The 13,681-nt window shown below is 40.1% G+C and overlaps 1 protein-coding gene across 1 annotated transcript in view; it reads right to left on the reverse strand.

The window, feature by feature from the left end:
* Window positions 1–1,049: 1,049 nt before the first annotated feature.
* POLD3 (DNA polymerase delta 3, accessory subunit) overlaps window positions 1,050–13,681 on the reverse strand; it is a 44,318-nt gene continuing 31,686 nt past the window's right edge. The window contains exons 10-12 of the mRNA XM_065945193.1: window positions 8,667–8,776; window positions 7,468–7,546; window positions 1,050–3,257 (exon numbers count right to left, since the gene is read on the reverse strand). Of these exons, the coding sequence (XP_065801265.1) occupies window positions 3,055–3,257; window positions 7,468–7,546; window positions 8,667–8,776 (392 nt within the window). The 3' untranslated portion in view covers window positions 1,050–3,054. The remainder of the gene's footprint in view (window positions 3,258–7,467; window positions 7,547–8,666; window positions 8,777–13,681) is intronic.

Genomic DNA, 13,681 nt, shown 5'->3' on the forward strand with positions numbered 1-13,681 from the left:
TTTTCAAATAAGATCCAAATTCCTTAGCAAGACCCCGACTTCACTTCTCGGTGTACTTTCCTCCCTATTCCCAAATTCTAACAGTTCATTTCCCCCTAAAAGTCGTTCCTCTGCCTGGAAAATCCTTTCATCTTTGCCTGGCAGCATCCTACTCATCCTTCAGAGAAACTGCTTAGTTTTCTCTCCTTTGGGAAGACTTCCCAAACACCCACCCACCCATGGGCTCTCAGAAGACTCTGTGCTCATTTACGATTGCACTCACCATGGGATGCTACAATTTCATTTTACTTTCTTGTTTCTTCTACTAGTTCCTGAGGACAACTAGTAGAAGAAACTAGGATTTCTATAGAATTTCTAGGATTCTATATTCTAGTGGTCACGACAGAAGCCTGACATGATGCAATGTTTTCATGAATAGTCAAGATAGTCATTTGTGAATCTTACTTTCTCTCATTAGGAAAATATACTCTCTAAAACCTTGCATAAAATAGGATAACGATCTTCCTTCCCTCTTTGACTACATTTATAGCCAGAATGATGATTTTGAAAGAGTATAACATCTGGGTCATATCCTCGATAACATTTCAGGAAGCTGGTGGCTAATTGCATCATTTATGACATCAAGAAGGAAGCATCATTTGCAAAGCACCTACGTGTTCTGAATTTATTCTGTATATAAATTACTTCACCCTTGACAATCTCTGGTAACTTGTCTGAGCTCTAGTTTGATAAAGAACCTGAAGTTTAGAAATCTGCCCATGGTCATACAGCCAGCAAGTGGTGAAGCCAGACTAATACAATGTGCAGGATCAGGACAAGATTTTCTTCTGAAGGAACTAAAAAATGAGGTTGGCTGAAACTAAGATTTCCCACAGGGCTGAAAAGTGATGAAGACAGCAAATAACTTGTCCATCTCAGACTATGGGTATGCTATTTTAACAATATAAACTGAAAACCAGCCTTCTTCCTGTTCAGAGTTTGAATAATTGCATACACTGTTGCTGTCCTGTCAAATAACAGACTCATCAGACATTCAGTTTGAAGCACTGTTTTAAAACAACTTCTCAAATTTATTTAACTCATGTGAATAACATGGTAGTTTTTTTTTTTTTTTTTTTTACAAAAAGAAAAAAAAAAAGCCAGTGCTTACTACTTACCAAGCCTCACAGATGGCTCAGAGAGTAGGCAGCATACTGGGCACAGTGATCACAGGATTTGCGTTATCCTTGCAAAGACAGAACTCCACCAGCACCAGAGTTTTCCAATTCGAAATGTGATTTTATTTGAGATCCCAATGTAATTTTTTTAAAAACGACTGGATTGTTGCTTTTTTTAATTTTCCATTACTAGTTAGAAAAATGACTAGAGGCAATGACAAAAATAACCATTTAAAAGGGATTCCTCTCCAGAAATTTTTTTGTAAAGGTTTAAGTTCAGCCTTTCCAGCCTTCTCTCTGTCCTTTTACGTTTTAAAAAGAAAGGGGTTTGGAATATGTCAACCTTTACTCAGCCTGCTCACAAAGCCTCTGTCTTCTCAAGTTGTAGACATATTGCCGGGACTCATCTCCCAAACCTCTGGTTTTAATCAAGAACATGGGGTGCCTGGCTGGAGGGGCCTGAGTGACAGTTGCTTAAAGAAGCTCCTATTAATTCAAGGTCAGTCACAAACCTAACCTTAAACAGTAGATGGCTGACTGCATCACTTACGATACACCAGGCGAAGGTGGAAGGAGCAAGAGGCAAGTCAGACATCCCTCCTCTGTTAGTCATGAGTCAGGCCAGCAGCTGAGCCTGTGTTCCTTTCCTTTCCTCAGAGCTCACAGTGCAAGGTCACTGCCACACCACCTCCATCCCCAAGCTCACTGTCCAGCCATAGAGGAAGTTGCTTCCACGTTTTCACTGGAATAAATGATTTTCCACGAATAAAAAATGAAAATGTTTAGATGTACCAATGACTTGGCTCTCTCCATCTCTTCTTGGGGAACCTCTACTTTTAAGCACGTGGGGAGTTAAAATTACAGAGGCGCGAGACTGACAGATGAGGTGCTTTACCTCTTCCTCATCACCTTTCTGGAAAACTGCTGTTTCTAACATTCAGGTTCCTTGAAAAGGAGAAATTTTACTTAACTGTTGTACACTGTGTGTAAGAAGGGACTTCTCTTTTTAGCCTTCATTTCACTGTGTGGGTTTCCCTCTCTAGGTCTTGAGAGTGGGAAAGGGAGAGTGGAGAGGAGACAAAAATCACAAAGAGCAATACACAGCACACCCTATGTCAGCAACATGACAAGTCCTCTCACATCATCAGTGCTGACTGTAGTTTCTGGTGGGGTGAATACAGCATTGCTTTCTGTTTGCGCTGTGCCTCAGGCTTTCCCCAACCACTAATTGCAGGTAAAGGTCTAGAGAGGAAGAGCTTTTGAGAAAGGGAGAGAGCACAAGTAACATGCTGGTCTGGGGCCAGGTGTCAGTGTACTTTATAATGGAGGAAAAGAGGACTACAGGCAGATTTCTGTCTCAGCCTTAGTCCAAGATTTAAAAGACTTACAGAAAATACTTCACACAGAAGGGTGGCAGTAGGGAAGGGAGGGTGGGGGAATGACAGACACACCCAGTAAAATTCAGGGATAAAAGAATACCTGCACAAGTCCATGGAATACAAAAGAACGAGGATCACTTCCTGAGCCATACATGGATGGATAAGGGCAGAGGATGCGTAGGACACAGTGGATTAGCCATTAATGGCGTCAGTGATAATTCAGAAACCTGTTCCAATTTATTTTTGGAGTGAAATCTTCTCCTGGACAGGTCAAAATTGTGCTTTAAAAAATGTCATTAGAAGGTAACAGCTTTTCAAATATTCTTCTGCCTCTTGCGTCCCGGTGATTTCTTTTTTGTTGAAAACAAGAAGCCATATAAACCTTACAGGGTGGAAGAACAGTCTTTTGACACAGGTGAGGCGAGGCGCTGGATGAACTTACACAGTAAGTGAGAGTCTGTATGTCCTGGGCTTGTCCCTTGACCACACCACATCTCTGACCTAACAGAGATGGCAGTTCACTTTCTCGGGAAGAAGCCAGTAATGGCCACTTGTCTATTGGCTTTGCCCATAGCAGCAGTTCCCTTCTTTGGGCCTTTTCGTTCCTCTTTGGGTTCCTTTTTCACAGCCATGGCAGGAGGCCTATGGATAGAGGAAGTCTTCATCTTAAGCTCTTCTTCACTATCTGTGCAGGATTCACTCTCAAAGACTTTCTCAGTCACTGGTAGAACAAGGGGAAAAACAGGATATGAATGGGTTGAGTTATTTAGAACACTGCTCTCGAGAGAGAATAAGCTGTCTGGTTCACTCCAATCCCCTCAGCCCCACTGACCGAGGGAGGTGTGCTCACCGATCACTGCAGCTTAGTACTGCTGGGAGATCAGATCCCACCTCAGGTAGCAGGCAGTATCTTGAGCTCACAGCCTTGAGCTGTGGCTCATAATCAACATTACCCCTTATTCTGTCACTGCTGTGTCCCATGACTAAGTGGGCCTGCGTCATTTGATTGCCCAAATCCTGCATTTGGGCCTTTGTCTGTGCTAGCTAACTGCCTGAACTCTGGATCAGAACTGTCTGCTGATCTCAAACACCTGCTTCTATCTCCATGCTTTCACTGACTTCTTCAGTCTCATCTTCCTGACCCACAGTGCTGCCATTTCCATCTTTGGTTTTCCTGCTCTTAATCTTGGTTCGACCTGCTAGTCCCTGTCCCGACTAGCTAGGCTCACTGCCACAGTACCTCCTGGCTAGCCCTGCCCTGATGTTACGGAGGGTCTGCATGTCCTAAGTACAGAGAACTGGAGATTAGTTAGTTCCTCCCTTGTTCAGTTCTTAGTTCTCAGTGACCCAAGATTTAGTAGTGGTCTACATCATGAAGATACTATCTCAGGCAAACTCAATCAGATGACAGACTTGATGGTTTTAAGGAAAGACGATGATAAAATGAGAAAGTTACCAGTACTTTTACTCCTTGTCAGCCAAGGGCATATTTTGCCTTTTCTCCTACCAAAAAATTCACTGAATTTTTCCCACAAGAAACTTGAAAAAAATTTACATGAGTGAGGAGTCACTATAAGAAAACCCCACAGGGCACAGGCACAGACAATGGCTTCCAACAATGATGTTCCAGAACCGACAATGTTCTTCAGTACTACTGCAGTGTACACAGCAACCATAAGAAGCAGTACAATGCCACCCTCCTGTGACTTTAGAGAGATGCAGCAGCTGTACAACCAACATCATCTAAACCCTTTCTCAGCAAATGAAAAACGGAGAACACCTTTTCATAGCGGAACAGAATAACCTAATATGCATAATAAATATTCAAATGAGCAAAGTGAAAGGTATTTTTTTCCCATTAAAGAACTGTTCCTTAATAGTTTTAAGCTGTCAACTATTGATCATTTCTTTCAAATAAAATATGTCAGTCAAACTGTTCTAGAGGTACTGACTTTGGAATCAAATACACCTATGTTCTAATACCTAGTCAGTCACTTACCTAACCTCAAATTTTAATGTGTATCAGAATTACTTGAAGCCTTGTTTAAACATGGATGGCTAGGCTTTATTTCCAGAGTTTTAGATTCAGTAGGTCTGGGGCGGACCTGAGAATTTGCTTTTCTAACATGTTCCCAGGTGATGCTGATACGCTGCTGGTCGGGGGACCACACCTTGAGAATCACTGTTTGTTGCTACCCTGTAAAAGGTCATTTGCTGCCTCAGAGAAAGTACAAATACATCCAGTAATCTCTGGCAAGCTCTCTTTAATGCTATATTTTCCCCTCACAATTGGCACAACTGGCTCTAGCAGTGGAGTATTCCTTCACCTTATCCATCTATTCTTACTAAGGCTGCATAATTAACAGTCGTCCTCCCACCCCCACCCCGCAAGAGTTCCTAGAATTTATCATTACTTTCAAGAGCCTAGAATTCACTTTGGCTGACTCCTGCCAACTTGGAGGCTAAATAAACACTAAAAAGTTTTAAATATATATTGAGCATTCTTGGAGACCTTAAGGCTTCCCAGACCAGAGGCATTAGCATCTCCCATGAACTTGTTAGAAACACAGAATCTCAAGTCCTACCCCCAGGACCTACTGAATCACAATTCAAAATGTGGCAAGATCTTCAAGTAATGTATATACTCAGCAAAACGTAAGAAATGTTGTTCTCAGATATTCAGAGAACTTCCATGGTAGGCTTATAGTGCAACAATTATGATCGCAGAACATCATCCCCATCCTGATGCCAAAGTACTGGATTTTGGAACAAAATTATGACCTGTTACTTACTCAATATCTCAAATCAGGTTAAGTCTGAAGAGCCATCTACATATATAGAAGAGACAGGACTTACTACAAAACTTGCTCCTCTATAAGCTATATTCTGTATTAAACTGGTGGCATGTCTATAATATTAAACTTCAGCATCAATTAGCTCATTATTTCCTGACTAGCCATTGGCTGTCTCACTGCCAATTCTGTGCAATCCATTGCTTAAAGGAGTTAAAGTCAGTCAGGGCAGCACCAACAGAAATTCTTAAGCAGAACACTCGGTATAGCCCTTAAGAGCTAAAAGGAGCACTTCTATATTCAAAGCTGTAGCTACTTCAAACTACAGAACAAAGGAGATTTCAACTTAAAAATACAGGACCTTTATTTTAGCTGAACAACATGCCACTTTTCTGGGCTGCCATAAAAAAAAAAAAAGGCCCAGTTTGTGGGGGTAACAGAATTCTTTTCCACTCAACTGTTTTGCTCTTATAAATCTACCCTGTCCAGAAGTCTACCCCACACATATCTCAGGGGCCCAACTCCCCAGTCCCTGCTGTGAACTTACAGAAAGGGAAAGATCAGCTTTTTAAATCCACAGAATAACTGCTATCCAGCACAGGACAGGACAAGCCCCCTGAGTTGGGACGTTTGGAACAGTCTGAGCAGAGAGGAAAGCAGAACTCTTTTGTTGGTTACAGGAGCCAAGATTCATTAAGTTGAGCTTGGAATAAAAACTTTTCAAAAAAAATGTGCTATGTGAGCACAGTTTCATTGTTGCATCCAAGGCTCTTAATAGTCCTGTCTGGAGACAGGAGTACAAAAAAGTTCACATCCCATACCTGGCCAAAACTTGAGAACTGTGTTTTGAACAAAGCAATATGTAATTAGCCACAAATTCCCAATGAACTCTTATAAAGGTATTTTTGATGCTTTTCTTTTGGGGTAGCAGGAGGAAAAAACTAGCACTGATGCTTCTGTCCTCTTAAAATGAAAATGAATTAAAAAATTCAACAGTAAATACACAAATTACCATTAACAGTCAAACCAAGAGACTTGAAATTCATGACTAGAAGACTGAAAGCAAAAACAAATAAAACAAGACCAAAGTCCAGAATTCATAAGTTCACAAGAAAGCTGGCACTGCAAAGACAAAAATCGCCTGTGTAAGGAATTTTACTCCCCAAGCATATGCTACAGTGAAAATGCAGAGGCCTTTTCAGACGAGTGAGGTAGGGAACCAGAGAGGCTCAAGATCGATGAGATGTCTTCACTAGTTTTAACCACCACACTGTTTGGAAAAGTTGGTTCTTCATAGTCAATTAAACCTTTTTAAGACAAAAATGTGAACCAGAAAAGGAAAATCAAGAAAGGGAAAAAATACTTCTCTACAAGAGCTGAGGTGTGGCAAGAGCCACAGGAAAAGAGAAATGACACTTTAGGGCCATCTCACTAACAAGAGGTTGAAGAGCCTAAACCTACAACTCTTCACAAACACAAAAGATAGTACCAGGATTTGACCATTTCATTAGGACTCAAGTGAGGACTCAAAGCCTGAATTCTATTTTCCCTCTAGATCTCTGTAAAAGGAACATGCTTTTATCTAACATGATTTATAAAACAGGAAACACACAGGAAGTGATATGGAACTCATATCCCTCTACAGAACAAATTGGACAAAATACGAAGACGACTCCTGACACTCTCTTCAGAGTCTAATCATCTACAGGAGCCTCTTTTCCACAGTTCAAATGTATAAAATAAACATTCAAAACAGCCCCACTTGTTTCTCAGTGTCTTTGATAATACTTAAAGTTGGTATTGTGGTTTCCATCTTGAAAGTGTTTTTTTAAATCTATTACTTCACGTGAATTTTCACAACAATCTCACATGTAGGCAGAATGGCTATTTTCCCCTCCACGCCACAGATCAAGAAACTCCCCAACCAGAGATGCTGCAACTTTTATCCGAGATCCAAGTGTATGAGCCAAAGAGGAAGCAGGTCCTCTGTAGTTGCAGTGTTCCCCATACTCAGCTACTCAGTGTGGGCCACAGCCAAGCAGCGCAGCATCACATGGGGATGAAGTGCCCTGCTCTGTGAGGGATTAAGGTGCCCTCTACGGTCATAATTCTGTCCCTGGAGCCAAAATTTTTTCTTACCTATGCAGCCCTCCTCATCCATAAAGGTTTTAGATTTTAGCACACGTTTTCGTTTTCTTTTGTTTTCTCCATTGGAGCCCTAAAAGGTCACAGGAAGATCAGAGGATACAACATTAAACTAACCAGTCAAGCTGTAGAAAAGAATAACAAAAATTTTTTTATCTTTTAACAATCACCCTCCAATATTTTATGAGCATAAACAGTTAAACAAGGTATATACAAATTTCCCTTTAGGGGACCAGCCCAACCACAGACAAGTTATGCTCATTGATGCCTCATTGTGAGACGAAAAGCAGCACGTTGAGCAAAGAATTGTGTTCATTCAGTCAACAAACTTTTGTTGGAGAGAGTAGGCACCATGGTTAAAAATAGCAATAGGACAACGGCCTTAGTCGGAGGAGAGAGACAAGGAAAACAGACCACTGCAGTCCACTGTGGTAAGGGCTTTAATGGAAGGCCACAGCAGATACTGGAAGTGCCCAGGCAAGGCCCCTAGACTGCAAGTCTCCAAGGCATCCATCCTTGCTGTGGATACCTGCTAGTTCAGCCTTGACACTATAACATTATAACTGTCTAATTTAATATCAAAAAGGTTTTACTTATACCAACTTCTTTTTCTCCCCACTGGTCTTTCACTCCATTTTCTTTTAAGCTAATGAGGAATTTAGTGCAAAATTTAAGTGACAGCCAATGAATTAAGGAAAACTAATCATCATAAAGGAAAAAAAACCCCATCTTCTCAATCCTTCATTACTTACACTCAAAGATGCAGACAAGACCCAGCTGAAGATTACTGAAAACTATATTTCCCCATTTGCAGCCCTTTTCTAGAAGAGCAACAAACACACGTAAGTTGTTTGTTCTACTTGCAAATATAGTTTGTCTTTCACAAACTCCGCTACACTTAACTGTGCACAATGCCAAAAGAAGTTGGATGGCACAGCTGCTCTGAAACTGGAAGCCATGAAAAACTAAAGAGCCCCTAGGATTGACCTCGGCTACATTCCTGAGATGATGCCCTATGGCTAAACTTGCCCTTCCTGTGAGGAGAGAGGGAATGCCCATTCTGTACCACCTACACGAAAGCAGCATGAGACAGGAGCCAGCTACTGCCACATGTGAAGTGTAGAGCAGAGAACTAACATAGCAGAGTGGCTTCATCCTTGGGCAATAAAGGACACATCCCAGTAAAGTTTTACCTTGACAGAAGGAGGCTCCGGCTCAGTCTTCAGCACTGGTTCAGGAGAAGGAGAAGGAGGAGGTGGGGATGGTGACTCAGCTTCATAAGCTCCAGGAGAGTCTGGTATGACTGAAATAAGGGAACAAGCTTAGATAAGAGAACTACGGCAGTGTCCGGTACAATGCGGTCTCTACTGGTTCTCTACACTTCCATGTCCAGCAAAGGGTATTTTGCAAGCAGTAATTCATGACAATCCAGGACTCTGCAGTTATATATCTATCTATTAATATATAGATAACTAGACAGATATCTTTAAAATACACATTTTATCAATTTTCATACAAAGAGAATCAAAGAATCGAAAATTATTAGAGCTGACATTGTAAAACAATTATAGTCCAATTAAAAAAATTATTAGAGCTGGAATGTACCTTAGAGATCATCTTAGCTAGCTTCTAATTTTATAGATAAGTCAGGGTATGCAGTTGTTTTAAAAATATCCACTGATTATCTACCATGTGTCATCTATTTCACTGACATTACTTCACTTTCTCCTCACAACAAACCTAAGAGACAAATACTATCATTCATACGTTATAGAGTTGTAAACAGAGGTTCAGAGAGGTTGATTAGCTTGCCAGGGGCACAGAGCTTGCAACTGAGGCAGGAAGTTTTAAACCCCAGTCAGTCTGATTCCACAGCCTGACTATTTCAACTATCCCATGCTGCCTACCACTCAGGGACAGATATTTTCTTAAGATCAAGTAAGTGGAGAGAGTCCTCAGATTATACTAAGTGTGAGCACCTTTCAACTGAAGAGCTACAACGCCATTACAACTACATTTGAAACACACCAACACATCCATCATTCCTTACGCTTATGTCACTAAAAGCATACTGAAGGAGAACACTTGGGTTAATAAAGACTAAGGCAGACCAATATGGATCCTAACATATGAATGTGGGCAAGTTTTTAAAAAATCTCTTTGAACTTCAGTTGTATGCAGTAATAGTAACAATGATTTTGTGACTATGACTTAAGGATTATTTGCAATCACCTGAGATGTCTGTTAGACTTAAATTTTCCAGCTGACATTAAACAGCATAAACCATGGGGTTGTGGAATTATCTTTGAAACGATGATCACAATTATAGCTCTAACAACTAAGACTTGCTCATTAATATGATCAACAGGAAAAGAATACTTTAAGGAGGGAAATATCACTATGAAAGTGGTACCACCTGAAAAGAGAGCACCACCAGAGGGATCCCATCAGTTTTGAACAGTTTCAGAAACAGTGGTCTTAGTTTAAGGCACAAGGGAAGTGAAAATCCTCAGCTGACCCATTGCTTAATCACCGCAAAGAAACTGCTGGTCAAGGGACTGGGGAGCTGCTTAGCCTCACCTGCTCCCTGAATCTCCTGGCTGTATTCAAATTCTTAGCACAAGTCTTGGATTGAAATTCTCCCAACTCATTAGGTCAGTGTTAAAAATTATGACAGTGGAGAGTTCAAGGCCAAATGACCTAAAGAGGTGAAGCAGAACAACAGCCAGAAAGAAACAATAAATTACACACTTCAAGTATGAGATGGGCCCCCAAACTTTATAAACTCTAGGAAATAGAAACATGAAAGCAAAGTGGTCCAGCTATTAACCAGCACTGGGAGGCTAGAACATGATGGGAGCTTGAGTAAGAAAAAATCCAGTCAAACCACCAGAACCAAGCACCCATTTTCCTGAAGGTATAGCTATTAAGAAAGCTCTGAAGCAATGAGTTACAGTGGCAGGAGAGAAGTTTATGCAGTGAGGACGCCAAAGAAAAGGAATTTTGAGTACTCAGTCATAAATTTATGAGTTCTTATTCTGTTTCCAGTTCTGCAACCACTTGACTTAACCAAGGAAAACACATAATCCCAGTGGCACTGTCTAAGACCCCTCTCACTGCACGTATGGAGCTGTTTAGAGGCCCCCTTCAGACTCTAAGCTCCATACAGGCAGAGGCACCACCATTTCCCTAGTGCTGAATATACAGTAACATTTTTAATAAAAGAATCATTTTCTGAACTATATTTGGGATGAGGAGCTTCTAAGTCAAGGAAGATTCAGCATATGCCTCCCTCTCCCTTCCACACATCCTCACTGAGAAACATTATAACAATCATAAAGGAAAGAAATGTTGTAAACCCCTCATAACAGGGAAGAGAACATCACAGAAGCCAACAGCTCTTAAGGAATAAGAAATTTCAACAAACCCTGGGAAGATGGAAGGTGGATGGGAAAAAGCTGACAAGAGAAGCATCAGTCAATTAGGTTGAGTATGATAGGAGAGGTTACTATTAATATGTAACACTTGTACTTTATCTGATTTTTGAAATTGTATATATGTATTACTTAGTTTAAATTTTTAAAAAAATTATATTTTAAGAAAGGATAGGGAAAACAACTAGAATTTTCTGGGCTTACCAACATTAATCATTTATTTTTATAATAACCCCACGAAAATCACTACTACTATTTGTTTTATACAACCAAGGTTCAAAGAAATTAAAAAAAAAACAAAACTTGCCCACATTCATAGACTAGAATCCATGTCTGTCTGCCTTAGTCTTTATTACCAAGATGACCATACTCCTTCAACATATTTTTAGTGATATAAGCTATGGAATGATGGATACATTGGTGTGTTTTAAATATATTTGTAACTGATTTTGCAGCTCTTCAGATGTAAGGTACTCAAGTAGTGAAACATCACTTATCCCAGGAAAGCATCCTTCACTGGGGCAGAATAAGAACTGTGGTAAAGATAATTGCAGGGATCTAGCAATGTAACCACTGTTTATCAGTTTTCTGGAAGAGATGGGTAATTAGAATTCCTGGAAACTATTCATAGCTTCCTAGGAAATTTTTTAAACTACTTATCTTAACCTTCAAAAAAGGGGTGGGGGTAGGTCATTTGCTTACCATTCTCTATAAACAATTTGCAAGGACTGAAAATGGTAGCAAAGACTGAAACATACCAGTTAAAACTACTTTTTCCTAGCAATATAGATATTACTCTTAATGTTATTTCTTTCTGGGTCTGGCCTGTCTTTACTTTACAAAGAGAGTATACAGAACTGCTAACGGTGCTTATGATCCTGCCAGGGAGAAAGAGAAAGGAATACTTTCTCAGGTATACGGTTAAGAATATGAAGTTGAAGGGAATTTTCTGAGAGAAGGTACTTTCAAGTATATTATTACCATTAAATGCTTACTGAATTTCAACACGAAAAGTAGGGTGAACATTAAGAAAATTGATTATATGTTAAGTATTGTCCTGGCACTTTTGAAACAGCATTTTATTTGATGTTCATAAAAGGCCTATCTTATGTGATAACATCCTATCTTAGAGAAGAGAAAACAAGGAACTGAAGAAGTTAAGTAACCTGCCTAAAGTCACACAGTCAGTGGAGGTAAGATTTTAAACCCAGGTCTGTCTGACTCCAAAGTCTCTGCCATTTGCTCCACTCTTGCTGCTAACTTCTAGCTGAAGATAGCATACTGAACTAACAGCACATGTTCAGCATAGCAGAAATAAAGCAACAGTAGGTTAGAGACTGTATGAAGGTTTAAAGTAAAATCCCATTGGCTCTGAGACAAAGAAGAAATTTAGGAATAAAATGGCAATAGTTTATAAATTTAGTCAGATGCCAAAAATTATCTTTCCCAGAAAAAAAAAATCTGAGAGCCTCTGCTCTATATCATGTTATTATAGGCTGTCCACCTCCTCTTTCACATTTCTTCTCCCTTCCAGGCTAAATAACCCCACTCTTATTTCTAGTCACTTAAGAGTATCATTTTTGTGAGCTAAGGATCAGAACTATAGAGAGTATTTCAGAAGTATGTAGAGTGTTCAATCATTCACAGTATTACAGCTGACTCCTTCACTAACACTAGAGTATCTAGTTTATTTTTTAATGTATATTAAGGCTAATGGTTTCAAAGACTTATCTAGAATCTTCCTCAAGTTCTTTTCCTGGTTGGAATTAGGGATGACTGCTCCAGTTAGCACACATTCCTAAGTTACCTCCTAAGTTATTTTCCTGTGTGTCTACAGAGTTGCCTCTATTTCCTTAACTCTTAACCAATCAGAATGTTCCTTGATGGTTGTTTCATCTATACACTTTGAAATCTTCCTTTCTGTGGTCTTGGTTACAGCATTTTGATAAATGACATGCAATGAGGATTCAGCATCCTCCCTATCTGTTTCACAGTCAGCAAAAACCCTAAGTCCAGGGAGGAGTCAAACGTGCAGCTCTACCATAGACACAGTCAACTTGCTTGTAGTTTCTTAGGTCTGCTCACTTCCTTTGTGTGACTGTCATCTATATATATAATTTGTTTCTCAACTCCCTTGTACCACCCCCCTCCTCCCCTGCCCAGTTTGGATTGCCTCTGTTACCACTTTTAGTGCTTCTTACAGTAGTTTCTGGTAAGACTGGAGTTTAACAAGTTTAGCTTTGCCCTTCAACAGCACAACAGGTTTCTTTTTTTGCATTCATTTTTCTTTAATCTCTTAAAGAATCTTTCAGTTTGTTTGCCTTTGTCTACCTTTATACGATGCTGAATCCCTTTGGATGAGAGTTCTGGCCATTTCCTAAAATGCTTTCTATACCATGAATTCATGGAGAATCAATCATAGCAGCTCAAGCTTTTCACCACCGGTTCTCAGAGCAGGCTTTTCAGAGTTGAAGTCATATGGCATATCGGCCCAACCCAGGAATCTTTCTCTTTGGTCTTTTTTTAAAAAAAATTTACTTGGCTGTACTGGGTCTTAGTTGTGGCACTAAGGGATCTTCATTGACATGTGCATGAAGAATCTTAGTTGCATGTAGGATCTAGTTCCTTGACCAGGGATTGAACCTGGGCCCCATGCACTGGGAATGCAGTCTTAACCACTGGACCATCAGAGAAGTCCCTCTTTTTTCTATATATTTTCGTTTACCCAATTTGGGACGAATACTTGAATTGGCTCTTAGACTACTTGATATTCT

The sequence above is a fragment of the Muntiacus reevesi genome, chromosome 9 (assembly GCF_963930625.1).
Source record: "Muntiacus reevesi chromosome 9, mMunRee1.1, whole genome shotgun sequence".
NCBI classification, from domain to species: Eukaryota; Metazoa; Chordata; class Mammalia; order Artiodactyla; family Cervidae; genus Muntiacus; species Muntiacus reevesi.